Source organism: Artibeus jamaicensis, unplaced genomic scaffold, assembly GCF_021234435.1.
Source record: "Artibeus jamaicensis isolate MK-2021 breed Jamaican fruit bat unplaced genomic scaffold, CSHL_Jam_final scaffold_1019, whole genome shotgun sequence".
Lineage (NCBI taxonomy): Eukaryota > Metazoa > Chordata > Mammalia > Chiroptera > Phyllostomidae > Artibeus > Artibeus jamaicensis.
Genome location: NW_026522025.1, coordinates 8,246,843 through 8,261,422, shown reverse-complemented (window position 1 = coordinate 8,261,422; position 14,580 = coordinate 8,246,843). Strand labels below are relative to the sequence as shown.

Below are 14,580 nucleotides of genomic sequence, written 5' to 3'. Positions count from 1 at the left end.
TAAAAAGTTTCTTAGTTTCTGTTTAGAAGCTCTGCACACATTGGTTGGGATAGTAGACTTCACTGTAAGGGCAGTAAGGTAGCTCTTTTATCTGGGAACCTTCACATGGAGTATGTGTATGCCTTTTTTTCTGTGGCTTTTCAAGTTTCTTTGCAGAAAAATGCACAAAACTCTGCATCTCTCTTTAGGAGAGGGAGGTGGGTGTTTTCCCATTCATGTGGAGACTTTAATTTTGCTGTTTGAACCTTACACCTCACCCTTTCTTTCCTGGGTACCCAATCCCGAAACTTCCTGGAGTTCCCAGAGTGCAGGGTATCAGTTGGCTGCTAAGGAAACAGTGTAGTGTAGTGATAATGAGTGACCTCTGAAGCTAGACTACCTCAGTTTGAGAATTTTCTTTGCCAGAAAATACTAGCTGTGTGATCTCAGGCAAGTTACTTATCCTTTGTTGTACCTTGATTTTTCTCTTCTGTGGGGTAGGAGCAATAGCAGGACTGATATCAGAGTTGATACAATTAAAAGTCCTAAGAGCACTAATCTAATCCTTTATGTTCAGATGTCAGCCTGTGATTTCCTCTTTATATTTTACAAGTATCTCAAACCTAATAAATTCTATGTTAAATCCTTGATTTCCCTTCATATCTGTTTCTCTGCTAGTCTTCCTTTTTCTAATAAATATACCACCTTATATTCAGTTGGTTTGGGGAAAAACCTGGAGTCCTTCTTAGTACTTCCCTCTTTATCATTTTATTGTAATGGGCTAAAGTCCCAGTTGTTCTGCCTATAAGATATACCCCAATATGTTTCCATCTCCACTGTTAGCATCTTTCACCTGGACTTCTGTGCCAGCCTCACTATAGCTTCCACCGGCTCCATTTAGACTCCCCTCTGTCCTGTTCTCCACCCTGCCTCAAATAAGAATCAGGCCTAGTGAGCTAGGGCGTTCATTTTCACAGATGAGACTTAAATTGGCATCGGCCTTCATTTGCCATCAGGTTTTCAGTTTCTGGGACAACTTCCCCTTCATTCTGACGCATTTAAAAAAAATATTTGTGATAATAATCAGAAGGCAGGTTTTTTTTAGGACCTGGTGACACTCTCTTAAAATTGATACATATATCTTTTCTCTGACCTGTTACGTTTTCATTTGTTAATTCACCATATAGTTAATGCATGCCTATCATCTTCCAGGATGTGGGGATGCATAGTACCTTTGTGGAGGTCAGAATTTGAATAAGAAACAAAGACAATAAATAAATTTTACAGTTTGAAGTATTATGATAGAGATACACAGGCTCCCAATTGAATAATATAGCAGAGATATAACTTTATCTAGAGATCATGAAAACTTAGTCTGGGGATTAGACTGAGTAAGAAATTATTTAAAGTGAAGATATGACAGCTAAGTAGTTATTCTGGTGAGGATGTTGAGGGGTGTTTTGGCGTGGTGCACAGCATGTTTGAAGGCAAGAGAAACGGTGGCCTAGTCCAGGAGTTGAAAATTCTTCATGACTGCAGGTAGATAGAGTCTAGAGCACCAGCGGCAAGAGAGAAAAGTGGAAAGTAGGTAAAGACTGCTTTGTTAGCAGATTTAAGGATTTTAAGCTTTATGTTGCATAATGGTTAGGACCCGGGATCAGACAGACCCGGTGTCTGAGCTCTTGTTTCCTCCACATGACCATAGGAAAATCACTTAATCTCCTCAAGTTTATTTCCTACTCTGGAAAAATGGAACTAATGCTACTACCTACCTCAAAGGGTTATTTTGAGTATCCTGGGCTACATTCTTATTTGTGGCTTGTATCCTTTTTTAGGACATTAACACATCAGACCCCCTTGACTTCTTGCCATTTAATATTCATATCACATAACATAATCCTCTTATTCCTTTCTATCCTTACTAGACTGGCTTTTTTCATACCATGGCTGAGAAGGAGAGAACATGCTGACTTAAGGACATAAATGCCCTCTGCCCGTGGCAGTTTTGGCAGTAATGGTTACTGCCATAAATTACTAAGTGGGCATTCTGACTTTATGTCAGTCTGATGGGCTTGGTCAATGGGAATTGTTCTTAGGAGATGGGTCTACTGGCCATATGCTGTCCCATCAGATTTATGAGCTTTTGAGGCCAAGGGCTAAACAGAATATGGAAAATTCATTAAAATCAAGTTACTTCTGAGGCCTCCCTCAAAACAGGCAGCTTGCCTTCCCTAGAGTTCTCATCAACTAATGACTGTAGTTTTTGCATATTTACGTCTTTAGAGTTTAATTTTTTATTTATAAGATATTTAATTTATCATTATATAAATTCAAAATGGCTGATATAGAGTTAGTAAAGGCTGGTAGGACCGAGGTGTGACTTAAACACAGAATAATAACTAGCTGTTCAGTTAGCAGCTGACAAGACAATGTCCTTTGAAATACTTAATTTTGTTGTGTTTATATGTTTATTTGTCATGTTAATGAGAATCTGGCACTTTACAGTCATTTATAGAAATGACTTGTGTTTGATTTCACAAGCAATGAAATCATTTTTATTTTTGAGTGTTTCTTAACTATGAAAAAGAAAACCTGTTTTCTTTTAGTGGTTCTAAACCAGGGGTGGGTGGGTAGCCTCTCAGGAGGGCACTTCTTATGATCGGTCTTGATTGTCACCGTGACTGGGGAGATGGGGATTGCTGGTGTTGAATGGACACGGAGACTGTGGGGAGGCGGGCTTGAGAAATACTCTGTAGTGGCCTGGAGAGCCCTCTGGAGGGAGGCATTGTCCAGCCCCCAAAGTTAGTAAGTGACCCTGGTGAGAGACTTGCCAGCTGCTTTCTTCCTGTAGTCTACCGAAATAACTACGCAGACAGCACCATCTAGTGAGGGAACTAGGGGATAAGCAAAACTTACTTTCATCATAGAAATAAGAAAATTCAAAATTCTAAACTTTCTCTAAAATACTAGGTTGTAGAATCATAGACTTTTGGAGCAGGGAGGGGAATTGGAGATAATTTAATCCACCTTCTCCCTTTACAGATAAGGAAGTTAGGGTCTAAAAAGGCAAAGTGATTTGTCCAATACCGTGTACCTAGTTAGTAGTGAGAGACAGGGCTAGAATTCAGGTCTCATAGTTTTTATGTTTTTAGTTGCTGTGATTTTAGTGCTAAGTATTAAGTATTCAGGATAGAGAAAATATATATATTAAAGTTTATTACAAATTTATTGTGTTGATGAACTGACATGCTGGCAATCAAAAGATGGGAATGAAATGAATTATAAATTAATGAAATTCTTTTTATCTTCTTTGTTACAACACATTAAGTAGTTTTGATAAGTCAGGCATTTTTCTTTTTCCTTTTTCCTGTTTTTAATGAGGGGGATCGGCAAATACTGAGAATGGTTTGGCTGAAACCATCTTGCTATTAATCACATTCAGTTGGACAAGAGCAATTTTTAATTATTGACTGAAAAAGTGTTGTTGAGACAAGAAATGGGTTACAGAGTGAAGTGAGCTTTGCAAAGTGATGCCATTGACAGTGTTGGGGAAGGAACCTGTGGAAGTGGGAGGCTGACTGAAGCAGTTTCCTGGTGGACGGTGATGACGGTGACCACAGTCGTTCTGAGAACACTGATGCTGGGGCTGACCACAATGGTAATAGCAGTGGCTAGCGCTCACGTACTGGGTGCTGTTCTGTTTCCCACGTGTTAGCTTTTACTCTCGTAACAGCCCTGTGAAGCAGAGGTACTACTATTAGCCTCATTTTTCAGATAAAACTGAGGGATAGGTATCAGTGGCATTCCAAAAATAACACTGAGAGCTGCTAATATCACTGTTTACCTTTTAGAGAGGAGGTGATGGCTGGCAGGAGTTTTGTTGGACAGTCTAGGTGAATGGAAAGAGCAAAATTTCAAGACACTTCCATCTTTGTAACTCTAATAACCCTAGGGTATACTAGGGTTGAAATATTTATACATTTTTCTCTAGCACTGTTTTGGCATCGGGAAATGTCTAGAATATAAGAATACTCTTGTGAATATCATATCTCACTGGAAGCACATTCTAATGAACGATAGCACATTCTCAGTCAATTAATAGGTGTCTTAATTCATATTGATGTGTATTGGTATCATAGGCTGAATTAAACTGGACCCTTCTTTAGTTATAAATTCATGACATCATCACTTATGACCAAACCTAGCGTCCTGCAGTAACCACAGGACTCTGGTGCTCACCCGGGGGAAGCAAGAGTAGAAACAGTGTCCAATGTGTTCTTGATTCTGAGCTGGCTACTTTATGAGAGTTATCATATTTAATCCTAATGATCCACCGTTTTAATTTCTTTTTTACACATGAATCTGAGATTCCTGGAGACTAAATTATTGGCCCAAGATCACAAACTCTGGATCCAGTCTATGTGGGTTCAAGTCATTGCTTTGTCACTTACCAGCTGTGTGACCTTTGACAAATTACTTGGTTTCTTCATCTGATCCGTAAAGTGAGAGTAATAATGGTACATACCTCGTGAAGTCATTATTAATGTAATGAGTTAGCATTTGTAATACATGTAGAATAATACGTGATACATATAGGTGACTATTAATTAAACAAAATGTATAACTGGTATTTTGAACCCAGATCTTTGTGCTTCATTTCTTCCCATTGTCTCAGTATATTGCTTCACAGAGTATTCTAGAACCAAGGTGTTTCACGTATTTTCCTATGTTTCTCTGGCCAATTGTGGTCATTTTTTTTTCTTTTTTAAGAAGGAAATGTTTTCTAGAAAGCATCCCACCCTTCCTTTCTTTATGTATTCCCAGACACTTGGTAAACATTAAGTTCCTTACTTTTGAAAAATTTTTATGTAGGCAAGCGAGTTAGGCTTATGATGGGCTAAATATTTATTTAGAAATATTGTCATATCGATCTATAATTTTCACTTTTTCATTTTTTATTGTAGTAAGAACATTCAACATATATGATACAAGGCTGTATATCAGATCTCCAGAATTTATTCATCTTGCATAACTGAACATTTATACTGTTGAATAGCAATTTCCAACTTTCCCCGGCCCCTGGCCCCTGGCAAGCACCATTCTACCCTCTGCTTGTCTGAGTTTAACTACTTTAAATACCTCATCTAAGTGGAATCATGCTGTATTCGTCCTTTTGTGACTGGTGTATTTCCCTTAGCATGATGTTCTCAAGGTTCATTTATATTGTTGAATAGGACAGGATTTCCTTCTTTTTCAAGACTAAATAATCCATTGTATGTGTATACCGTGTTTCTTAATCCGTTTTTCCACTGATGGACATTTAGGTTGTTTCTACATCTGGTTGTTGTAAAAAATGCTTCAATGAACAGAGTGCTACTACTTTGAGACCCTGCTTTTAATTGTTTTAGATAAATATCCATACATGAGCTTGCTGGATCATATAAAGTTTCTATTTTTAATATTTTTAGGAACCGTCATACTGTTTGCTATAGCGATTGTACCATTTTACATTCCCACTGGCGGTATATAGGGGTTCCAGTTTTTCCAGTACATCACCAACACTTATGCTTTGTTTTTTGATAGTAGCCATCTTAACAGATGTAAGATAATAAGTGTCTTCTTGTGGTTTCGATTTGCATTGCCCTGATAATTATTGATGCTGAAGATTTTTTTCTTATACCTGTTGGCCTTGCGTATGTCTTTTCTGGAAAAATGTCTATTGAAGTTCTTTACTTATTTTTAATCGAGTTAATTTTTTTCTTTTTTTGCTACTGAGTTGTAGGAATGCTTTATATTTTTGAGTGCTACAACCTTATCAGCTATATAGAACTGCTGATATTTTTCTCCCATTCTGCAGGTTGCTTTTTCACTCTGTTTTTTTTTTTCTTTACTGTGCAGGAGCTTTTTAGTTTGATGTAGTCCCACATGTCTATTTTTGCTTTTGTTTCCATATCCAAGAAATCATTGCCAAGACCAATGTCAGGAAGCTTTCTCCTTCTATTTTCTACAAGTGTTAACAGTTTCAACTCTTATGTTTTTAAGTTTTTATTCCCTTCTGAGTTGGTTTTTTTTATAGTGTTAGATAAAGGGCTAATTTTATTCTTCATATATACTTGGCACCCTTGTTGAGGATGAAGGATCTGTATGAATTCATTGCTTGATTCTCTGTTCAGTGGTCTATCTGTGTGTGCCTTTATGTCAGTACTATTCTCATTACTATGGCTTTGTAATATATTTCAAAACCAAAAAGTGATGCCTCTACCTTTGTTCTTCTTCCTCAAGATTGTTTTGATTGCTCAGGGTTTGTTGTGGTTCTGCATGATTTCAGGATTTTTTTCTATTTCTGTAAAAAAGGATTGCTATTAGAATTTTGAAAGGGATTATATTAAATCAGTAGGTCACTTTAGGTGCTATGGGATTTTAATAACAGCCCAGCCAGAGATTTTGGGGGCCTCTCAATCCTTCATGCTACTCCAAACACATGTCTTGTTTTTAGTGGTCCTCAGGCATCTAAAGAATGCTGGGTCCTGTCAGGAGTCTGAGACAGGCAAGATGGTAGCCAGTCCCTCAGGCAGCTTCCAGAAATGTTGCAGTGTTAGACATGTGGTTCACCTCTTTCCCTCCTTGGGGAGGAGAAACCGAGATCTGGGTTTTTTTCCTACTTGCTCTGTGCTGAGCTGGGAGATGGGCTATAGTGACTCCTGTTGCTAGTTCAAACTGCCGTCTTTGTTTCACTGCTTCCCAGGCATGTAGTGTATGCTGGGTCTTGTCAGTGGTCTGAGAGAGGCAAGACAGAAGCTGGTCCTCTGGGCAGACCTGGAAAGGTTGGGACGCTGGGCATGTGGTCCAGCTCTTTCCCTAGCCCTGGAGAAGCTGGAAACTGGGGTTTCCTTCCAATTACATGATACTGTGTTAGGGGTAGGGATTATGGCAAGGGACTGTCTTGAATTTTTCTACTGGCTTCGATGTGTCTGGTTTCACATTTACCTAGGATGCAAGAGTCTCTTAATTTCTGAATTAGTTACAAATGGAATTTGTTTGTGTATTGTTCTTAAATAGTGTGTTTTATTGTTTTGCTGATGTCACTCTGTAACTTAATTTTTATAAATTGGTAAAAACGTAAAGTATACTTTTGAAAACAAAACTATCTGTTATTGATGGGTCTTTGAATTGTATAGGCAAACTCCATCTTTATCTTACTATTAAAGCTCATATCTCCAGTCCTGTGGAATACTTTAATTTTGGAATATTTTATAGTCTGCTAAGATAATTAATTTCTTCTATTTCTGCATATCAAATATTGCTTTAAAGTTTGCCTTCAACTGTGTTTCTTAGAGATTAAAGTAGGAAATATTTTATTTCTCTTGTGATTAACACTTTAAGTCTGAAAAAGTGTTGGATAAATATGCTTTGGTCTGTGTAGAAAAGAAATTTCACAGTAGACTCTATTTTGCTGTGTATAATTCACAAATTCGTGAGGGAAAAGTAAGGATGTGCATTATACCTGGGCAGTACCTGAAATACCGTGTATGTTCTTGTGTTTTGTAATTATTTGTTACATGAAATTTCTTGTACTATAGTGTGTTCAAAAATAAATGCTCAAATTCCTTTATAATACAAAAAACAAGTATCTAAATATAAATAAGTAAGAAATTGAATTGAAAATTAAAATGGAGTTTTTTTCCTGAAAGTTTGAGCCAAAAATGGAAGACTGCATTATACATGGCAAAATACGGTAATTCCTAAATTTGTAAAGTCTGTTGAAATGTTTGTTTTCCAGTCTTCAGAATTGTTTTTATTTTTAAGATTTTATTTATTTATCTTTAGAGGGGAAGGGGAGGAGAGAGGGAGAGAAATATCAATGTATGGTTGCCTCTCATGCATCCCCTGCTGGGAACTGGCCTGCAACCCAGGCATGTGCCCTGACTGGGAATCGAACTGTGATCCCTTGGTTCTCAGGCCCGAGCTCAATCCACTGAGCTACACCAGCCAGGGCCAGAATTGTTTTAATTGCTAGTTGGTAGCTTATGATTTCAGTTAAAGTTCAACTTATTTTATATTTAATCAATTATCTTAGCAGAATATCTTGCTTGTTTGTCTCAGTTCATATATAAATAGGATCTGACACAAATAACACCCCTTTTTATGACAAAATCATAAGCATGTAATTCTGTAACATAACAATATCACACTCAAGCACACCATGTGACATTTTAGGTAAAATGTTCAAATTGCTGTCCGTCTTATCTGAGACATTCACGTACCCTACTAATTACACTCAGCCAAACCTTTCTTCTGCCAGATGCTGTATTATGAATGTGTTGACTTGCTGTTGAAGGACATGTTTGTAGAATTCAGCATCAGTAATTATTTCTGTATAGATCTATATATGTGTGTACATATATATACACATACATAAATATATATAACATTTTATGCATAAGCACACATAGACATGTATCATGCACATATATAAATATGTTTATGTATAAACATGAGTCATATTTTTACATTAATTACAAACTTTAGTATATTTCTTTTTATCCACATATATACATGTACATCCTTATATGAGGGGAACTCAAAAAACCCAGAGTTTAATTATTACTTTAAAAAATTTTAAGAGATTTTATTTAATTTTAATTTTTAGAGGGAGGGGAAGGGAGAGAGAAAGAGAGGGAGAGAAATAGCAATGTGTGCTTGCCTCTTGCATGCCCCCGACTGGTGACCTGGCCTGCAACCCAGGCATGTGCCCTGACTGGGATTCAAACCAGCGACCTTTTTGTTCACCGGCTGGCACTCAATCCACTGAGCCACACTAGCCAGGACAGAATTTAATTATTTAAAAAACTTTGTGTTTATTCTTATATGTTTAAATTTTAGTCATCTTCAAAGTACTCTCCAGTTGGTGCAATACACCATTTGAGATGGTTTTTTCCCACTGCTCAAAACAGTTTTTGAACTCATTGATTTTGATGCCTTTTGATGGTTCTGCTATTTTTTTGTTACGCCTCTTCCACATTAGCAAAATGTTTCCCTTTGAGAACTTTTTTCATCTGGGGAAACAAAAGAAGTTGCCAGGGGTGAGATAGGGTGAATAGGGAGGGCGGGGCACCGGGGTCATGCCGGTTTTGGTCTAAAACTGCTGCAAACACTCAGCATAGTGTGGGCAGATGCCCTTGTAAACCATCCATTGTGAAATGGGCAAAATTACTGAAAGAGTTTTCAAAAAAATTCACTGAAGCTGAACACAGCCTCTCATAATAACGCCAGCTGCTACAGTGATACAGATGAGTTCCTAGAACACTCACCTAGTGGAGGAAACCTATACTACAAAGGGCTCACCCTCCAGAAGATAATTTTGGTTTCTTTGGGATTCCCCCTCATATGAGCAGTAGGGCAAAATAGCTTGGATTCTTTTTAACTTAGGGTTCTCCAAGGTGTTAAAGAATTATGTTGTGATTCTGAAAGGATGGTGGAGTACCCGAAGGGTGGTGAAGTAGGAAGTACCAGAAATCGAGCTTCCCACCTGGACCACAGTCATGCTGGCAGCATCTGTCTGATGCAGCCATTTTGGAACTCTGGAGTATGTTGAAGGCTTTCAGCTTTCAGGGGAAGTCTTGGACTGTGAATTCTGTTTAATTTCAGTCAGTATTAGCCCTCAGCACAGTAGTAGTTCCCTGTTCACCACCTGTAGTCACATGGCAGACAGCCATGTATGTGTTCCTGGAACAGCTTACACACATCCTTGGTAGCCAGGCTGAGCAAAAAGAGCACAGTCCTCCAAATATCAGGGATCTGTGTTCTGGTCACTGCACGGTATGTTTGTTCATAGAGGTGTAGGCAAAGCAGTGCGGGGCCACTGTTGTTGCACCTTTCCCCATTATTTCAAGTTTCTCCCTCTGGCTGAAGTGACTTCTAGGGGGCTTGTAGATCTGATGCCCTCCATTTTTTTCACTTTTCATTTTTCCTTTTGGGACAGACTGCAAGTATGGGAAAATTAGAAAGTGATAGCATATGTCCAGGGAAAAGCTCCTGAGAAAATATTAAGTTTACACCTCAGGCTGATCCTCAGCACAGACACAGCCTACTCCAATAAAATACATACATATATACATACATACATATATATATATATATACACACACACACACACACACACATACATACATAAAACAGCTAACTGTGGGAAGGGGGTAGAATATGATTTCCAGAAATACATCCTTATTAGTTCAGATATCCAGTGTTCAACAAAAATTCATAAGTCATACAAAGAATCAAGAAAAAATGGCCTATTAGGAAAAAATTAAATCAACTGTGTTTGCCTTTGAAAAAGACCTAATGGCAGACACACTAGACAAGACTTTAGAACAGTTGTTCTAAAGATGCTCAGCGAACTAAAGGAAGTTATGGAGAAAGTCAAGAGTGATTATGAATAAAATAGGGATATCAATATAGAGATAGTAAACCTAAAAAGAAACCAACAAGAAATTCTGAAGCTGAAAAGTACAATAATACAAATGTAAGATTCACTAGACAGATTCAGAAGTAGGTTTGGACAAACAGAAGAGAGAATCAGTGAACTCTAAACTAGTACAGTAGAGCCCTGGCTGGTGTGGCTCACGGATTGAGTGCCAGCCTGTGAACCGAAGGTTTGCCAGTTTGATTCCTGGTCAGGGCGCATGCCTGGGTAGTAGGCCAGGTCCCCAGTTGGGGGCACGTAAGAGGCAACCACACATTGATGTTTATCTCCCTTTCTTTCTCCCTTCTCCTCTCTAAAAATAAAATCTTTAAAAAATTTTGGATTTCTTTCCTTTTTAAGATTTATTTATTTAATTATTTTTAGAGAGGGGAAGAGAGGGAGAAAGAGAGAGAGAGAAAAACATCAATGTGTGGTTGCCTCTCACATGGCCCCCAGTGGGGACTTGGCCCACAACCCAGGCATGTGCCCTAACTGGGAATTGAACCTGTGACCCTTTGGTTCACAGCCCGTGCTCAATCCACTGAGCTGTGCCAGCCAGGGCTAAAAATAAAATCTTAAAAAAAAAAAAAAAAAGTAAATGAGGACAGTAGAAATTGTTGTTGCTGAGGAACAGAAAAAAAAAGATGGAAGAAAAGTGAACACATTTTAAGGGACTGTGGGACACCATCAAGTGGACCAACATATACATTGTGGGGGTCCCAGAATGAGAAGAGAAAGATGAAGGGGCAGTGAAAGCTGAAGGAATAATAGCTGAGAACTTCCCAGACTTGATGGAGTACATGAATATGAACATCTAAGAAGCTTGATGAACTTGAGATAAGGTGAACCAGTGAGACCCACATCAAAATACTTTATAATCAAACTTAAAAAAAACAAATATGAAGAATGAATTTTGAAAGAAGCAAGAGTGAAGTGAATCATCATATTCAAGAGATCCTCAATAGGATTTTCAGGAAATGTTTTATCAGAAACTTTGGGCACCATAAAATAATGATTGATATATTCAAAGTGCTAAAAGAAAAAACTGTCACTCAAGAATTCTCTGTCCATCAAAACTGTCTTTCAAAAATGACACTCCTGGTTAAAAGCAAAGGAGTTTGTGACCACTACACCTGCCCTGTTAAGAACTGCTCAAGGCAGTCCTGCAGAGTTAATGGAGGGAAACTAGACAGTAACTCACAGCCCTTTGGACACATAAAGAATTTTTTAAAAGATTTTACTTATTTATTTTTAGAGAGAGGGGAAAGGAGGAAGAAAGAGAGGGAGAGGAACATTAATGTGTGGTTGCCTCTGTGCCCTGCACTGGGGACCTGGCCTGCAACCCAGGCATGTGCCCCAAGGACTACTATTTAGTCCTCTTATAGCCCCCGCCCCGCCCCCCCCCCCCCCCCCCCCCCCAGCAATCACTACACTATTGTCCAGGTCCATTGTAGGGGACCGGTTTGTCTTGGCCGGGCAAATGTGACTCAGCTCTGTATGGAAAACCTACAGATGTGAAGTGGTGGGCAGGAGCCAGACCTTCAAACCGAGTTTTCCCATGGGAATCAGGCCTAGAAAATGCATACAGACTGTTATGGCTTGCTCCTGCTAAAACTTCCTCACCCTGGTCTAAAGCAACAAATGTGTATTGTTTATCCTCAAGGTAACTTCCAAAGCCTGTGTGAGCTCTCCCAAGGACAGAGCTAATGAGCTCATTGCCATCTCCCTCTGCGTGTTATTTTTATTTCCTTGATTGTACCTAAAATGTAGACAGTAATGTTCTGTGTGATAGATGATAAATCTTTCTATGATGTAAGACCCCAGGAAGACAATAAAAGCCTGTCTAGGCAAGGGTTGTGGCGATCCCCTCTTGAGGGAGTGGCCGAGGCACCATAGGCACTCTCTCTTTGAGAGAGTAGTCGTGCCTGTTCCCTTTTTCCACACAGGGTTGTTGTCACCTGTGCACTGATTCTCGTCATAAACCACACAGGCAGACTCTGCTGGACAGGGTCTGCAACAGTCCATGAGTCTTTTTACCTTTCACTCAATCCCTCCCTCCCACCTTCCCCCCACCAGCTGTCATCCTGCTTTCCATCTATGAGTCTGTCTCCATTTTCCTTGTTAGTCCAGTTAGTTCATTAGACTCCACATATGAGTGAAATCATATGGTATTTGTCTTTCTCTGACTGGTTTATTTCGCTGATCATGTTTTCCAGGGAGAGGCTACTTTCTAACTCATTCTTTGAGGCCAGCATAACCCTGGTACCAATGCTAGACAAAGACACTACAAGACAAGAAAACTAGAGATCAGTATCTAATTATTCTAGTGGTATAGAATAAGAATAGTTTTTAGTACAGTTTATTAATAAATTCAATGTTAAACCTTATTTTTATGAAAACTTCATTTGGGAGGTTTTTCCCTAAATACTTGTTCTTAGTATCTATCAGTAAAAAGGATGGGTTATCTTTGGGGTTGGTATTATTGTAAATACTGTGTGGGGGGAGGAACAAATGGGGAGGGTGGGCACTCCTTTTTTGAGTTCTTTAGTACCATATTGTTTGAGTTTTCTTTAAAGCAATGTGCATGCTTCTTTTATTAAAATTTTATTAAAATTTTTAAAAACACATAATGACAGAAAGGCAAACTTTAAAAATATCCTCATAATTAAGCTCATTTTTTGCTTTTATGAATTTTGGTTTCAGGCTTGTGTGGACGTCAGAGCCAGTATGGTGTTTTGGCAGCAGATGGAACTTGCAGATAGCCTCTCTGGTCATCCCAAGTTGCCAGAATGGTTATCCACACACCCTTCCCATGGAAACCGCGTGGAGAGCCTGAATAGACTCATACCTGAGGTAAGCTAACACTGTAGGAGGCAGGACATTGTCTTTGCTGTATCATTTATTTTTAATGCTGTTACTTGTGCTTAGAGAAAGAGTTCTAGCTTGTCAACTATTTCGATCATTATAATTATGGATTATCAGTTTTCAAAGGATTTGACTGAAAAATAAGATCCTGTTTGTCTGCAAGTCTTGGGGAATAAATTGATGTATAGAGTTGACTTTTCTTGGTGGTGAAATTTTAAGCTATTTAGTACCATGCCTTTTAATTTTATCTGATTTGGTGAAAGTCTAAAACTCAAGGCATATCTTTTCAACATATTTTCATAATTTAATCTTTTTTTGATGATTTTAGCTTCTTGTTAAAGAAAGCTTCAGTTAATGACTTGTGCAAAACTTTTTGATCAAATTGGTATTAATTCCAATAATGATGCTGGAATTTTTCTTAGAAAAAAAATTTCTTGATATCAGTTTGCTTTCTGTTTATTTGTAAAGTGTATGTGTTTCTTTTCTGTAGAGTTCATTCATGAATAAAGTTAAAGCAGGTTTTTCCCATGTAGTTTTGACTACCTTTTAAAAATCATTTGATTTGTTCACATCATTTTAAATGTTTGTTGTGGTATCCACGTCAGTGCAAGGTTGATGTCAGGCATCTCCAAACCAGGCTACACACTTTTCTGTCTCACTTGTATTGTCAGTGTGACTTCATATTTAGCCTAACAAATGAGAACTTGTTATAGGAAATACCGGTGGTTAAAGGGGATACAAAGAGAATTAAGACATGGTTTTTGATATTTTTAGGATGCTAACATAGATACAAAGTCGTTCTTAATACAACAAGGAATATGATTTATTATAAGAAAAGTAGAAATAAAATGGTATGCAATTTGAAGGGACAGCCTGCATTGAGTTTGGGATAAGAAAGTACCACAAGATTCATTCATTCATTCATTCATTCATGTGATTAATATTGAAATCTACCATTCTGTATTTTGTTGCTAGGAACAAAACAGTCTCTGCATTTTTGGAGCTAACATTCATGTTAATGCAAGTAATGAACAAACATACTTACAGTGTATCAAGCAGTGATAAACGCATTGTGGGAAAATAAAGCAGGTTCAAGGTAGTAGAGAGAGCTGGGCAGCATAGAAGTCATACTGGTCTGTGTTCTCTGACACTGGTCCGTGTTCTCTGACACTGGTCGGTGTCAGAGAAGGCCGTACTTAACAGCATCTGGGAAGAAGCAGTGGTCCAAGTCCTGTGGATGTCTAGAGAGAGAGTCTTACAGGCTGAGCAAGTAG

At 38.3% G+C, this 14,580-nt stretch overlaps 1 protein-coding gene across 9 annotated transcripts in view; it reads left to right on the top strand.

Annotated features, from left to right (window-relative positions):
- OMA1 (OMA1 zinc metallopeptidase) overlaps positions 1-14,580 on the top strand; it is a 61,149-nt gene that overhangs the window by 28,003 nt on the left and 18,566 nt on the right. For all 9 annotated transcript variants that reach the window (XM_037148523.2, XM_037148518.2, XM_037148522.2 and 6 more), the window contains exon 8: positions 13,145-13,294. In XM_037148523.2, the coding sequence (XP_037004418.2) occupies positions 13,145-13,294 (150 nt within the window). The remainder of the gene's footprint in view (positions 1-13,144; positions 13,295-14,580) is intronic.